The 15121-nt window shown below is 35.5% G+C and overlaps 1 protein-coding gene across 2 annotated transcripts in view; it reads left to right on the forward strand.

Moving 5' to 3' along the window:
* The window catches only part of CUL3 (cullin 3), a 90910-nt gene that overhangs the window by 68037 nt on the left and 7752 nt on the right, over nucleotides 1–15121 (forward strand). For both annotated transcript variants that reach the window (XM_059167894.1, XM_059167895.1), the window contains 6 exons: nucleotides 1548–1718; nucleotides 2276–2383; nucleotides 6683–6807; nucleotides 7246–7342; nucleotides 8782–8916; nucleotides 14907–15093. In XM_059167894.1, the coding sequence (XP_059023877.1) occupies nucleotides 1548–1718; nucleotides 2276–2383; nucleotides 6683–6807; nucleotides 7246–7342; nucleotides 8782–8916; nucleotides 14907–15093 (823 nt within the window). The remainder of the gene's footprint in view (nucleotides 1–1547; nucleotides 1719–2275; nucleotides 2384–6682; nucleotides 6808–7245; nucleotides 7343–8781; nucleotides 8917–14906; nucleotides 15094–15121) is intronic.

The raw sequence follows: 15121 nt of genomic DNA on the forward strand, positions 1-15121 counted from the left end.
TGAAAACACATTATGTTTTATTTGTAGATTTAAAATTGTATATAAAATTAGGAAATACGAAAATAGGACATGTTGTAGGTATGAAATAAAGCCTCTTCCTTTGCTTTGGCTTTAAATTTGCGCTGTGATGTTTGAAAAGGATTGTTTAAGGTATCTGAAATGGTTAAAAGTATTTTGACATTTCACTTAATGTATAATTTACATCAGAACCAAATAGCTACACAGCCACAATTGTTCAACAGCCTGTGGACTGTGAGGGTTTGATATGCTGTAGAGATAACAGGGAACTAGAAGACAACTATCATAGCATGGAATGTTGCTTGCAGTCATCTGGTTCTGGGAGTTACGTATCAAACAATAGTACTTGGATACCAAGAATGTGAAGGAGTAGATTAGAGTTGCTACCAGAAACTAATTTGAAAGCCTTTATTATGTATCTGGGATCTTGGAGCTTACTATTACTATAGCAAAGAAAAATTAAGCATATTGTGATCACACATACATTGGTCTTGTTAACTTCATCTTAGTGTATGTGAAACAGAAGGGGAAACGGCAAATGGCCATAGGTTTTCAGTCAGCCATAACAATTATAACAATGAAGAAACAAACAAGAAGATCACAATAGGAAAGAACATTCATTTAGTCTTCATATTTTTAAATGTATGCTTAATAAAATCTGCTACAATATCATTTTACTCTTATTTAAAAGAACAGAGGCCTTTTTAGTTTTAATTAAATAACCAATTATTACTCTTCTCTTTGCACAGAAGAGCTGATAGGAAAATACCTGTCTTTTACTTTTTAGTTTCTGCCTAAATGCTATAAAAAAGCATTGTAAGATTCTTTTTTGTGATTAAAATTTCATTTCAGGGGCACCTGGGTGGCTCAGTTGGTTAAGCCTCTGCCTTCGGCTAAGGTCACAATTCCAGCGTCCTGGGATTGAGCCCCACGTAGGGCTTCCTGCTTTGTGGAGAATCAGCTTCTCTCTCTGACCCTCACCCTCCAATCCAGCTCATGATCTCTCTCTCACTTGCTTGGTTTCAAATAAATAAAATCTTTAAAAAAAAAAAACTTTTTTTCATTGCATTTGTTCTTAGTGATCCGTTAATCCAGCCAGTATCCCCTTATTTGCTCCATCAGTGGTAGTCCTCTAGGGAAGGGAACTCCAGTCCCTGATCCATACTGCACTAGATGAGGATGTAGAAGAGTGGTGCTCCTCTAAGAGGCACGTTCTCAAACTAGGTCCCTCCTGACAACATCTGAACCAGACTATTTACATGGTTTACTTGTTTTTGTTTTTGGGGGTGGGTAGGGGAGAAGGAGAAGGGAGAGTGAGAACCCCAAGCAGGCTCCAAGCCTAGCACAGAGCCTAATGCAGACTCAGTCTCACAACCCTGAGATCATGACCTGAGCTGAAATCAGATGCTCAACCGACTGAGCCACCTGGGTGCCCCTGTCCTGTTTTTAAACAGCAGATGAACTGTGGTGCTATTTTTTTAGAACTAAAGTTTTATAGTAAATAAATTGTCTTTTCATTGATTTTGCAGCTAACGGAACAAGAAGTAGAAACAATATTGGATAAGGCAATGGTCCTTTTTAGGTTTATGCAAGAAAAAGATGTATTTGAACGTTATTATAAACAACACTTGGCAAGGAGACTTCTCACAAATAAAAGTGTTTCTGATGACTCTGAAAAAAATATGATATCTAAGTTAAAGGTAAGGTGTGTATAAGCTGGAATGTTGTGCCCCTAACTAATGTTTATCACATGATTGAACGCCACAATGTGATTAGAAAATATTTAATTGATTTAAAATGGTTATTTCTGTACATTAATAAAGCTTTGGTTTTTTGAGCATGTTGCACTTAAGTTTGTTTAGGTTCTAGGACATTCGTAGTTTGCTGGAATTCCTTTTGATGTGGCAGGACACATTCACAGAGATCTGGGGGAGGAGGATTAGTGTGAGGGATACAGGAAAGGGAGTATCACCATTTAGTTTGATTTCACAATATCACCTGAGCTGCCTATTCAACACAGAGGGTTGTTCCATGCCTTTAGTGAGTGTATTGGGATCCCCAAAAGAGTGTGAACCTGCATTTTAAAATAAAATCCATGGGTTACTCTTAAACACACTGAAATTTGGTAGCCATAGGCATAGTGCAGCTATTGGAAAGATTTAGAAAGGCTGTCAGTTACATGAAGAATTTACTTTGTATATTTGCATATAGAAAAATCCATTGTTTATTTTTGTATATTTGCATTTTTCTTCCACAGACTGAATGCGGATGTCAGTTCACTTCAAAACTGGAAGGAATGTTTAGGGATATGAGCATCTCAAACACAACTATGGATGAATTCAGGCAGCATCTACAGGCAACTGGGGTAAGATTCTCCATTAATTTCTACTTATGTGTATGTATCTTTGTGAAGTCTTTTGTAATGGGCATTTCCTCCAAGTTAAACTGAGCTGGTATCATTTCTTTAAATACTATTAGTGGCAATATTTGTATTGTCTATTTATACCTTAAAAAATTATTCTCCCCCATATAAGCCCCTCCTTTTTTTTAACTGTTAATGTTAAAATTTTTTTTCTTATTCTCCTAGAACTTAGTTTATCCTCTCCACTTGAGGGAATGTGCTGAAAATTTAATAGAATGATCCCACTGTTTATAACCATTATAGATCGTGGAAAGAAGACAGGGCCTGGGCAAGCTTGCTCCGTTTAGTTAGTACTCTTCCTCTCACTTTACCCCCTAGGATTGTGAGATCGTAGAATTGTTACCTGACCTTCCTCTATGTACTTCAGTGTTCTCATCTGTAAGACAATCAGCATAAAGGGGTCTCATGTTCTCAGAGCCTGTGAGAGATGAACAAGGGTATAAAAATGCTGACATTAGTGTGTTATAAATATGGTTTTGTATTGTAACTCCCAGAAGGGCAGTAAAGCTACAACTTACATGGCTTTGGAGTCCATAGGGTTTTTGTGAGAATTTAATGTTCAGAATTTTGTTTCATTTTTTTTTTTTTAACTGTTTTTCAGCTTCACCTTAAGTTTAAAGAACTCCACAGGTTTTTCTTTAAAAGTTTTCTTTCACAAGTTACCATATACAACTTCATAATTAAGACTTATAACAGCCATTTTAAAAAATTGGAGGTCATTCCTCTGACTTTCTTCTCTCTCTCTTTTTTTTTTTTTTGAGAGCGAGCAAGCGAGAGCATGCAGGGCAGGGGGCGTTGGTGGGGAAGGGCAGAGGTGGGGAGAGAGAGAGAATCTTAAGCAGGCTCCATGCCCAGCACAGAGCCTGACAGGGGCCTGGATCACAACCCTGAGATCATGACCTGAATTAAAAATGAGTCAGACGCTTAATCAGCTGAGCCTCCCAGGGTACCCCCATTCCTTTGATAATAAGGTATGAAACCATCGCTTAAACTGCTCCCAGTCTCAACACAGACATATTGTGTGAAAATACCTAATTCTTTTTTTGTTGTTGTTTTTTTAAGATTTTATTTATTTATTTGACAGACAGAGATCACAAGTAGGCAGAGAGGCAGGCAGAGAGAGAGGAAGGGAAGCAGGCTCCCTGCTGAGCAGAGAGCCCGATACGGGACTCGATCCCAGGACCCTGAGATCATGGCCTGAGCCAAAGGCAGCGGCTTAACCCTCTGAGCCACCGAGGTGCCCGAAAATACCTAATTCTATAGAAATAGATGCCCGAAAATACCTAATTCTATAGAAATAGATGGGGGTGGGGTGGGGGTGTGTGTGTGTGTGTGTGTGTGTGTGTGTGTGTGTGTGTGTGTGTGTATGTATGTGTGTAGGCAGGCAGGCAGGCATTCTAACTCATTCCGGTCTTTCCCCATTGTAAATAGTTAACATAATTTGCCTCATAAAAGTTTATTGTGGACAAGGGCTGAGAGCAGGAAAGATACAAATAGAAACCTTGGGCATGAAGTGTATAATGTGGTTATCCTAGATGCTTTTTTTCTTTTTTAGATAGTTTAGAGATTTGTACTTGATGCTATCTGATACATTAACATAATTATATTTTCATGTGATAGCATTATTGTTCCTGTTGATTTTTTTCTTACACTAATCCTACACTTACTAAGTGCTATAGGGATACAACCTGGTCTGAGTAAATATATTGTTGAAATAAACCATCTGTAAGAGATATGTTCCTGGATGGGTTTAACAGTCTTACTCTTCAATATTTAAGTGTCTAATTACCTTGTCTGTGATCGGTGAAGGTCTTTTTATAAGAAAATTATGATGTTCACTGTTGACCACTTCGTTACTGTTGCTCATTTTAAAAAAGGGGAGTGGGTTAGTTGTTTAGCATGATGATTTTATCAGATCCTGTTTGCCTTTGTTATTTTCTGTTATAAAGTTTGTGAATTTTTCATTTATCTTAATAACCCAAGTATATCTTATAGTCTATGGTAGAATATTTATTTAATAGTTTGTTAACTGCAGTAAATAGAGTGCTTATCAAGATTCTCAAAGTTACATATCTGTTCATCAGCTTGCAGTTTCCACTTACTGTAAGGCCATTATTTGCCTGTAGTTGCTGGCTTTTTATAATTGTTTATGCTAAGTATCTTAAACTGTGAGTCTTTTTAAGCCTTAATCTGCATTAGGAACATTTGATGACAAGTGGCAAAATAATCAGAACAAATACTGAGCTTTCTGAAATCTTTGAGTCCTTTTAAAATACCACCAGTCCTCAAGCAGACCTTTCTCTAACTTTATTAAGTGCTTTTGGCCTATTGCAATATATCAAGATAGTGGCTCTTCTATTTACTTTTCGAAGTAATAGAACACATGGTTTCTTAAAATTCAAGTAATATTTGTGGTATATTTTATTTTGATAAATCTTAATTATTATGCTGAAGGAAGTTTTAAGTAGTAGTCCATTTTTTTCTTGCATTTTTATTTTAAAAACTGGAACAGGGGCAGGGAAACCAGGCTTGCTATTATATTTTTGTTTATTTATATCAGCAAGTCATATCACATCCCAGCAGACTTTTCTGATACCTCAGTCTCTGTATACTTGCCCCTGTCATGTACTATCTTTGCAAATAAGTTGAATGTCTTCAAAATATTGCTTAAAAAGCTACAGGAAGAGGAAATTGAGATGACTAAAGCAATAGTTTTTTGAGGTTGTTTTTGTTTTTTTTTTCCATTTAACAAATAACTCGTTAAGTGCTTTCCATGCCGAACATTGTTTGGGCACTGGGTATACAGCAGAGAATGGAAGAGACTTCATTCCCTTCCATGATGGAACTACCATTCTCATCTGGAGACAGATGACAAGCAAGCACATAGCACCTTACCTGCGGTTAGGAAATATGGAGGAAAATTGTAGTGGCATAGTGGTCAGGGAAGGCGTCCTCTAAAAACTGACATTTTGAGGAAAGATTTGAAGTTTAGAGAACAAGCTATGTGGGTACATGGGAGAAAGGAGAAAAAACTGTATTGTCTTGGGTGGACTGAACCAAGTTGTGACACCATTACTGCCACTTGAAAATGCACCAACTCCCAGTGCCAACCTCTCTCTGCTCATCATCTAAGATTCTCTCCTGTGGCCCTCTCTCCTCCATGGCATCTAAGATTACTAGGTCAACGTCTGTTTTATTTATTTACTTATTTAACAAAGAGAGAGAGTGGGAGCACGAATGGGGTGAAGGCAGTGCAGGGAGCCCGAGATGGGGCTTGATCCTGGGACTCCTGGATCTTGACCTGAGCTGAAGGCAGCTGCTTAACCAGCTGAGCCACCCGGGCGCTCGGCCCCCCACCCCCACCCTGCCAACATCTTTAAAATTGAGTAGTTACTTGGTAGGTACTTGTAAAGAATCTGAGTGTGGCATACTTCTTGATATTTATGAAGTTTAACTGTCCCTTTAAAAAAATCTGCATCACTAATCACCCAGGTTAGGTAAATACAGAAAAATGGTTAGAACAAGCTATGAATATCAATAGTAAAGATAATATTTCACCCTGAGAAATTCCTACAATGTGCTTTCTAGTTTTCTTAAAAATTTATACATAAAGAAGGAAACATCTAACTGTGACCGTAACACTAGCATATATTTTGTAGAGGTGGTTATCAATTATCCAGTATTTGTAGAGCACACTGTATAGAACTAGATCTGCAGTACCCTATGCAGAGGTGGTTAAATTAAGAACTACATATGAAAACATGGAAGTTTTGATCATTGTAGTTGAAATGGGAATGGGATATTAGAAATGGGTTGTTAAGATGGTAAAAATATTTAAAATATTTAAATAAATAAAAATAATTAAGATGAAAGATTAATATCCTTAAAATGAAACGTTCAAAATCCTCTCTAAAATGATACTGATAGGGCCCATTGACATTTTAGCTAAAAAAACCCATAAGGGTCAAAACTTCACTCTTCTCAGTGACACCAGTAAGACTTCGTTTGTATGCTAAGAGCTCTCTTTTGGTCATTATTTTAAAATCAGCATCTTAAGCAATATAGGGTATTTGCCAGGATAGTTAAAATTTTGAAAACACTGATCTCATCTTTAAGAAGATTTATTTGTTAGATATTGGACATGGAGCTGAATACTTGGATAGCTCTAATGCAGTGTCTATATGGAATGGAAAACAAATTCCAGTTAATTTGAGGGAGACATCTTTTTTATCTTTCATACAGGTATCTTTAGGTGGTGTTGATCTCACAGTCCGGGTGCTCACAACAGGATATTGGCCCACTCAGTCAGCCACACCAAAGTGTAACATCCCGCCAGCACCAAGACATGCTTTTGAGATATTCAGAAGGTAAACATAGATCAAACTTTGTAAGTACAAAAATTGTCCAGAGTTGAAATAAACTTGGGCACAAGTGTGTCCTTGATTGAGGATGAATTTACTCTATTTCTTACCTCATGTTCAAAAGGAGAAATTGTTCTTTATGGTTTTTAATATGTAAAAATGAGTTTCATAAACTCTTTGAAGAGAACCGTTTTCCATGGTTAGTATAGTTTGCATTGTTGATGTCTGCCCCTGGCTTAGAGCAAATTCATGGCTGGGTTACTATGGAGAAAAGTGATCTTATGGATAGTAGCAGATGAGCAGCAGGCCAAGGGGCAAAGGATACTAATAGAGATTAATGTTTCTCTTACACGAAGATGCTTACTAAGGGTTGTTATCCTGTAGTTTATAATTCCAAATGTATAAATTACATGATTCTCTAAAACCTGGTTTGATTTGCTAAAGGTTTTACTTAGCCAAACACAGTGGTCGACAGCTCACACTCCAGCATCATATGGGTTCTGCAGATCTCAATGCTACATTTTATGGACCAGTTAAAAAGGTAAATATTGATAGTTTGAACATACTTACATAAAGTAAATTAAAGTTAGTTTATAGAACTCATTGCTGGTTTTTGTTGATCTGGATAAATAATGTATTTCTCCTAAGAATTTCCCTACTTGTTTGAAATACTCTAAAGGGGAAACTGGCGTTAACTTCTGTTCTCTCAATTTGGCTAGCTTCATTGGACAGTATGAAGACTGTATCATAGCCCTCCTTCAGGAATATATAATACAATTGTGCATTTTATTTATAAGATTAAATTTGAGACAGTATTGCATAAGAAAATAAACTGTCCCTTTTCAAAATTCTCAGTCTTTTATAATCCTTACTTCCAATAGATCAAAACCAGGAAAATTAATGAGATTTGTGAGATAAGCAACATACTAGTAAAGTGATTATTATAAAAATTAGCAAGGCACTAATGAATTGCCTTTGTTTTTAAAATGTAATTTCTTTTTTATATCAAAAATTGTGAGGTTTAGACCGATACTTTCATTGCTTGCGTTTAAATCAAATCAAAGTCATTTGCCTTCACATAGAACAATAATAAAAAGCTCTTAGAAAAACATTAAGAAAAAATATCCAAGTTGTTATTTAGGCAGCAAATAAGTTTTATTCTTTATTTTAATAAAAGTGCTACTGGTTTCATATGTTACTGTAACACATTTTTTTACTACTGTCAATGTCTACACATTCTGATTTTTATATTTAATTGAAATGGGAAGTATTCTTTGCAATTCATTTACTGAATAGTGTTTGACACTGCTATACATTTGAGTGTAAGTGGGAAAGTTAAGGATACAAAAAACTCAACTTTTAATTACTCCTTGCTTTTGTGTTAGAGGAGAGGGTTTTTCCCTAGATAACCATGTTTTCTTTTGAAGTTTTATTAAACAGATCACTGGGTTTTAAAAACAGTTCATATGTTAATTACTGAAGACTTAAATTTCTATTTTGTACTTAAATCATAGAGCAGGAACAAGCTTAAGGATGGCAGAGGTTTTCCCCTCCATCCTGTGCTGTTATTTGATCTCTTGCTGTGATCAGACCACACTGAAGGAAACCCCTACTACTTTTGGGAGCTTATAAAATGGCAGTGTTATCTTTTAAATCCATTATCCCATTGTGTACTATTAAAATAATTACAGCTGTAACGATAAGTTATGTTGCTTCATTTTATCAGATACATTAAAATGTTCATAATGAGGAAAAAAAGGACAGTCCTTTAACAGAAATTTAGTGTGTGTGTGTGTGTGTGTACACATACCCATACACATACCCATTTTTTAAGTGACATTTTCTTTTCATGTAGAAATTAGTTAAATTTGCTAAGGGAAGAAAGAGTTGGATAATATAGTGCTTATCTTTGAAAAACATACAGTTAAAGGTATCAGGAGATAATTTTATCTTGTTTATGTTTCTTAAATAATGAAACAGGAAGATGGATCCGAAGTTGGTGTTGGAGGAGCACAAGTAACTGGCTCTAATACGCGGAAGCACATATTGCAGGTCTCCACTTTCCAGATGACCATATTAATGCTCTTTAATAATAGAGAAAAATACACGTTTGAGGTATGGTGTGGTTGTATAAATTTTAAGCATTGTATTGTCTCTGATTCTCACCTGTTACTGGAGTGTTGCTTATTTGAGTAACCCGTAAAGCTGTTATTATTTGAGTATTATTATTACTGTTGTTAGTATTAAGTAACCTTTGAATACTGTTTGAGAAAACAGCATAAAACTGTAGTGAACAGTTTATGAACTTTATGAACACCATACACATATTAGGTCCCATTTCATTTAGTTTGTTAAAAATTAACTTTATGGAATCATAAGTTTACATGATAAAACATGTCCCGTCTGAGTGCATAATTTGATGAGTTTTAATAGATCTGTGCACTTGTATAAGTGCCATCACAATCAAGGTATGGACTATTACTACCTAAATTTTTATACGCCTTTGCAGTCAGATCCCTCCCCCTGTGCTCAGACTGCCAGTGATCTGCTTTGTGTCATTATAGGTTAGCGCTGCCTTACTAGGATTTCAGATCAGTGGAATCCTAGAGTATGTGTTGCTGTTGTCCAGTTTCTCTCACATCACATTTCTGAGATTTGCCCATGTTAGTGTGTGTATAGTTTCAGTAGTTCGTTCCTTTTTATTGCTGAGTCCCATTCACCTGTTGAGGGGCTTTGGCTTCTTTCCAGATTTAGGCTGTTAGGAATAGAGAGATGTGTTAAACTTCTTTAAGAGACCCATACTGTGTCCCAAATGTTGTGCTGTTTTACATTCCTGCCAGCAGTGTAGAGAAGTTCCAGTTGCCCCACATCTTCTAAAAAATGTAATAAGTCTTTTAACTGTTTAACTTGGTAAGTGTAATTGTATCTCATTGTGGATTTAATATGCCTTTCCTTGACTCTAAAGATGTTGGGCATCCTTTCTGTGTTCCTGTGCCACTTACATGTCTTGTTTGGTGAAGTGTCCTTATCTTTACTTGTTGTTTAAAAGGTTTTTTATAAATTTTAGATACAAATCCTTTGTCAGACCTGTGTGCTGTGAATAGTCTGTTATTTGCCTTTTAATTTTCTTTAAATGACATTTTTTGAAGAGCAGAAGTTTTTAATATTGATAAAAGTCCAGTTGCCACTTCTTTCCTTTCGATATCATAGCTAAGAGATTATTGGTTACCCTGAGGTCACAAAGAATTTCTTCTGTATTTTCTTCTAAGTGGCTTTTTTAGTTTTAGCTTTCACATTTAAGTCTATGATCAGTTTCAGGTTAATTTTTTTATGTGGTTAAGATTAAGAATTAAGAATTATTTCACCTGCTTGGGGTGGCTGGCTGACTCCGTCAGTACGACATATGACTGGATCTCAGAGTCATGAGTTCAAGCTCCATGTTGTGGGTAGAGTTTGCTTAAAAAATAAATACAAAAAATGAAGATTTATACCCCCTTACACACACAGATAGTTGTTCATTTCCATTATCATTTGTCAGAAAGTTTGTTCTTTTCCCTTTAAATTACCGTGGCACCCTTATGAAAAAAATCAATTAACCATATATGTGTGGGTCTGTTTCTACACTCTGAGCTGTTTCATTGATTTTTGCATCTATCCTTAGGCTAGTTACATACCAGTTTGATAGTGTCAGTTTTCTTTTGTATAACCATCTTTTTTTTTTTTTTTCTTTCCTCCTTTAAGTCCTTTGATTACATTAAATTCATTTGGACTTTTCCCTTACCTTTAATGGGTACATTAGAGTTGAAATAAAGATCATGTGATTCTTAAGTTTAAATTGAAGATAAAGAATAAATAGTTTCGAAAAGCTGTAAAATTTTATACTTAAAATTGAAAGTCAGTTTTTAGATCTAGGTGAACACAGAAATAAGTTAAAGTTCGAAATCTAGAGCAAAATTAAATTGTAGGCCTATTTTAATACTTGCCTTCATACTTGGATTTATGTGAAAGATGTAATTAAGAGATGATCATTTTTATGTGATACACATCAAGGAAATGTTTTGAAACCCAAGTGTTTTAGGTCAGTAGCTAAGTCAAGAGGTTTTGCTCTTACCTTTTTCCAGATGTGTCTTACCTAGGGAGTAATCTTAATTCAAGGACAAGTTACATGTGACTTACTCCCAAAGATATTGATTAAGCAAGTATTGAGTCCCTTACTCAAATGGTAAACCTCTTCAAACAGAGGTGGAATTAAATGATCTCTCACAGCTTGAATGTTTTAATCTGTACCTGCCATGGGTAATACATTTTAAGCAAAATAAATTGCTTGATAAATGCTAATGTTGGTTTTCAGAGTCCTGTTTTGTAAAGAGCTGGTGAAAATGGAGAAACAAAAACTAATTTTCTAAAGCCATTATTAGAATTACTAGTAATTTTAGTGGTTCAGGCTTACTCTTCCCTTTCCCAACTAGCTTGAGATCACTAATGCTAATGAGCATCATTAGGTAGAGGATAAAATTAAGCAGAAAATTCCTCTAATGTTTCACATTTTAGCTAAGTCACAAACCAGATGCCTGAGTGTAAATGGCATATATATGCTATTCCTGTGGCTCCCAAAGCCTTCTGACTGCTTGCATCTTGAACAGGGGGCATTGTGAAAGGCACTTGACGTTTGTACTCATACCACGTGTTTCATTGTAGTCTGCCACGTAAGGTAGCCGACTCTTACAGAAATCATCTCCACAAATTAGAGAAGATAGTTAAAAGTATTTAACTTTAATGTTTTTTAAGAGGAACCTGATTTTTAAACTTCAGTGTTGTTTCTTTACAAGTTCAGTAAAATGGTGTATTAGTTACTTAATGCTACATAACACATCTTAAAACTTAGTGGCTAAAACAACCACTAACAATTCATTCTCTTTCCTGGTTTCTGTGGGTTAAAGATTTAGGTGAGGGTCGGTTGGGTAGTTTTGTCTCAGAGTTTCTCATGAGGTTGTGAAGATGTCAGCTGGGGTGTCAATCATCTAATGTTTGTCTGGGGCTGGAAAGTGCATTTCCAAGCTATTGGTATACTCTTCTTCCACAAGGCTGACAAGTTGATTTCCTCTGTTAATACATGGGGAAATGTGTCACATGGACCTTACCACACGATTGTCCTTGCATCCTGGTGGCTAATTCTCCCTGAAGCCAGCAATCCAAGAGACCCAGGCAGAACCTTGAAGTGCCTTTATGACTTAGCCTTAGAAATCAGATATTGTCACTTTCTGATTTTCTTGATCACCCAAGTCAGCCCTGATAGGATAAGGGGATCACACAGGGGTAAAACATACCAGAATCATTACAGGCCATCATGGAAGCTACATGCAAAAGATGGCATTTATTCATAGTGTCACATTCATCCACAGTATTCAGGCTGCTAAACTTTTTCCTCTTCTTAAGTATTTCTTTAAGTAACAGAAGTTTGTATTATTTAAAACGGTTAAGATCAGGACATACATAAACTGGTAAGTCTATAGCTTGGACTATTGTAACCTGCATTTGGTTTTTGAAAGAGATATGGGTATTAATACATATTTTTCTGAATGTTCTTTATTATAGTTCTTAAGTTTTTCTGAGAAAGAGTATGAAGTATAAAAACTAATGGACAGTAGCAAAATTAACGTCAGGCAGTAGACTATAAATAGAAGATGATCAAAATTAGGCAGTAGACTATAAATAGAGAATGATTGAACAACAGTGATAATTGATATTTTGTTAAGAAGTTACAGCAATCACTAATGGCATATTTTCACATCATATAAAGGAAAATGGTTAGAAGTACAAGGTGAAACACACAGTTCACAATCATACACGTCCCTCACAGATGTAATGACTGACCAGGCAATAAAAAGGAAGATACAGAAGATTTCATAATTAGCAAATTAAAGTGAAAGCTTTAATTTATACAGAGCTGTATATCCTACTGTGGAGAACTTTGAACTCAGAAACAGAACACCCATATTGCTTTTGGGAAATATCCAAGGTTAGCATAACCTTATTACTGAAAGTGAATAAGGAGACTACAAAAAAGAAAAAGCTGTATAGGTTATTCAACCTTAAATGCACAAATCTTAAATCAAATATTATCGAGTCCTATTCAGCAGTGTATTGAAAGAATTATTCATTGTGTCCAAATAGGATTTATTCCTGAACTGCAAAGAAGAAATTTTTTAGTATTGTTAAATTTTATTATAATAATTAAGTTTACTGACCACTTGCTGTCTTATCAGACATTTCAAGAAGAAAATCAGTTAATGATCTCTATAGATGTACAAAAAGCATTTGTAGAAATTAGTCTTCATTTCATATTTACAGGATATGGAGGACCCTTAACCACCTAACAATAGAATGAAATACCTTTAATATCATAAGGGTATATCTGATGAGAGACCTAAGCAAGCAGTAGTTAATAAAATATTAGACCCCTTCCCATTAAAGTTAGGAACAAGCTTTAAGATATCTGCCTTTATTACAGCTACTCAGTATTGTTCTATAGGTCCTAACTAACACACCAAGGAAAAAAAATGGTTTGGTAAAATATGTGGAGGTGAGAAAATTTGTAGACAATGTGTAATCAACTGAGAACATCGTCTGAGGAGAGTTCAGTTGAAAGATCAACTTGTCGGTTTGTTCCCGGGTTTCAGCACCCTCCCCCCGCCAAAAAAAAATCAACTTGTCTGTAAATCAGAGTTGATAAGAAAATGAGATGAGGAAAGTTATATTTTAAATAAGAATCATGATCTTCCTAGGAATTATTCTAACAGGAAAGGTAGAAGACTTGTACCAAAGGGGCAATAAAAGCAAAAGAATATGAAAGGGTAAATGTGCTCAGATGGGAAGTTTACATATTATAGAGTAGATAACCCATGTATGTTTAATGTTAATACCATTGTATGAATGGGCATCTTCATGTACATACATGTGTCTTTGTATTCCTGTGTGTATGTAGATGTGTAGGAAAAAAGTCATAAAGGATGCACACTGAATTGCAATAGTCACTTCCTGCAATGATCTGTAATTGTAAAAAAACACCTAAGAAGGTATTTCTAGTTCTTTGAATATGATTAAACAGTAGCATATGTAAATAAGTCAGTTCTAGCATGTACATAATAGTTACAATCAACATTCTGATAGCACTTATTTAACTTGCTGGAATTAATAACATACATAGCATTTGACGTGGCTAACTTAGGCATACAGAGATCATTTGAGGCAAAGGAATGTGCCTCATCATCACTAAATTCACATTTCTCTGAATCCTCACTTGCCAGACAGTCCTGTAGAGCAGCCTGAGGTGTTGCTCAGATTTGTGAAAGAATGATTCTTCAAATCAGTTATATAATCAATATCCCCATCTTCATGCCCATTATTCTTGAGCTGCTTTTGAGAAACAGCTTTGTACAGTAAATCAGAGCTGTATATCCCACTGTGGAGATCTGGTGGCATCATACATTCCTGTAGATGTGTAGGAACTAAATCATATTTCTTAACTCTTTTTCATGTTAAGAATTAACTATTAGGTGTTTAATTTTTTTTAATTTGGTCATACAGGCAGTAAATACAGTCAACTTGGATTATAAATTTTGATTGTATGATAGAAGGCCTTAGCTCAGGCTCACTTTGCTTCTTTCTGTGAAGAAAGTTGCTGAGCAGAAGTACTGTGGATTAATTGGGGAGAAGGATTGTAGAGTATTTCCAAAATTAGCAGTCCTTTGTTGGTTAACACTTTATTTTTACCTAAATATTAAAGCAGGTCAGTAATAAACTCTGCTGGATGACATTTTTAGGCCAGGCCTTGTATCTCCTGAAACAAAAATGTACATGTCTTTTCAATATTTTGTAATTTGAAAAACTTTCTCTCTAGTTTCTCCAAATAAGTGAGATTTTAATGAAGAGTCCTTATTCTTTGTTACAAACTCTTTGTTGTAAAGGGAGCTCTTTGTTGCAAATTATCTCTTCAATGGAATTCCTTCTGACTACTTACTGCTTGGTCAGTTCTACTTTACTAATTAACTAATCTACTATAATCTTTCAAAAAGTCTAACTGTGTTAATCTGATGGAATTTCAGGAAATTCAACAAGAGACGGATATCCCCGAAAGAGAACTTGTTAGAGCTCTGCAGTCCCTTGCCTGTGGTAAACCAACCCAGCGGGTTCTTACGAAAGAGCCCAAGTCCAAGGAAATAGAAAATGGCCACATATTCACAGTTAATGATCAGTTCACATCCAAACTACACAGAGTCAAGATTCAAACAGGTATCTGGGATTATATGGTTCCTCTTTA

Source organism: Mustela lutreola, chromosome 3 (genome assembly GCF_030435805.1).
Source record: "Mustela lutreola isolate mMusLut2 chromosome 3, mMusLut2.pri, whole genome shotgun sequence".
Lineage (NCBI taxonomy): Eukaryota > Metazoa > Chordata > Mammalia > Carnivora > Mustelidae > Mustela > Mustela lutreola.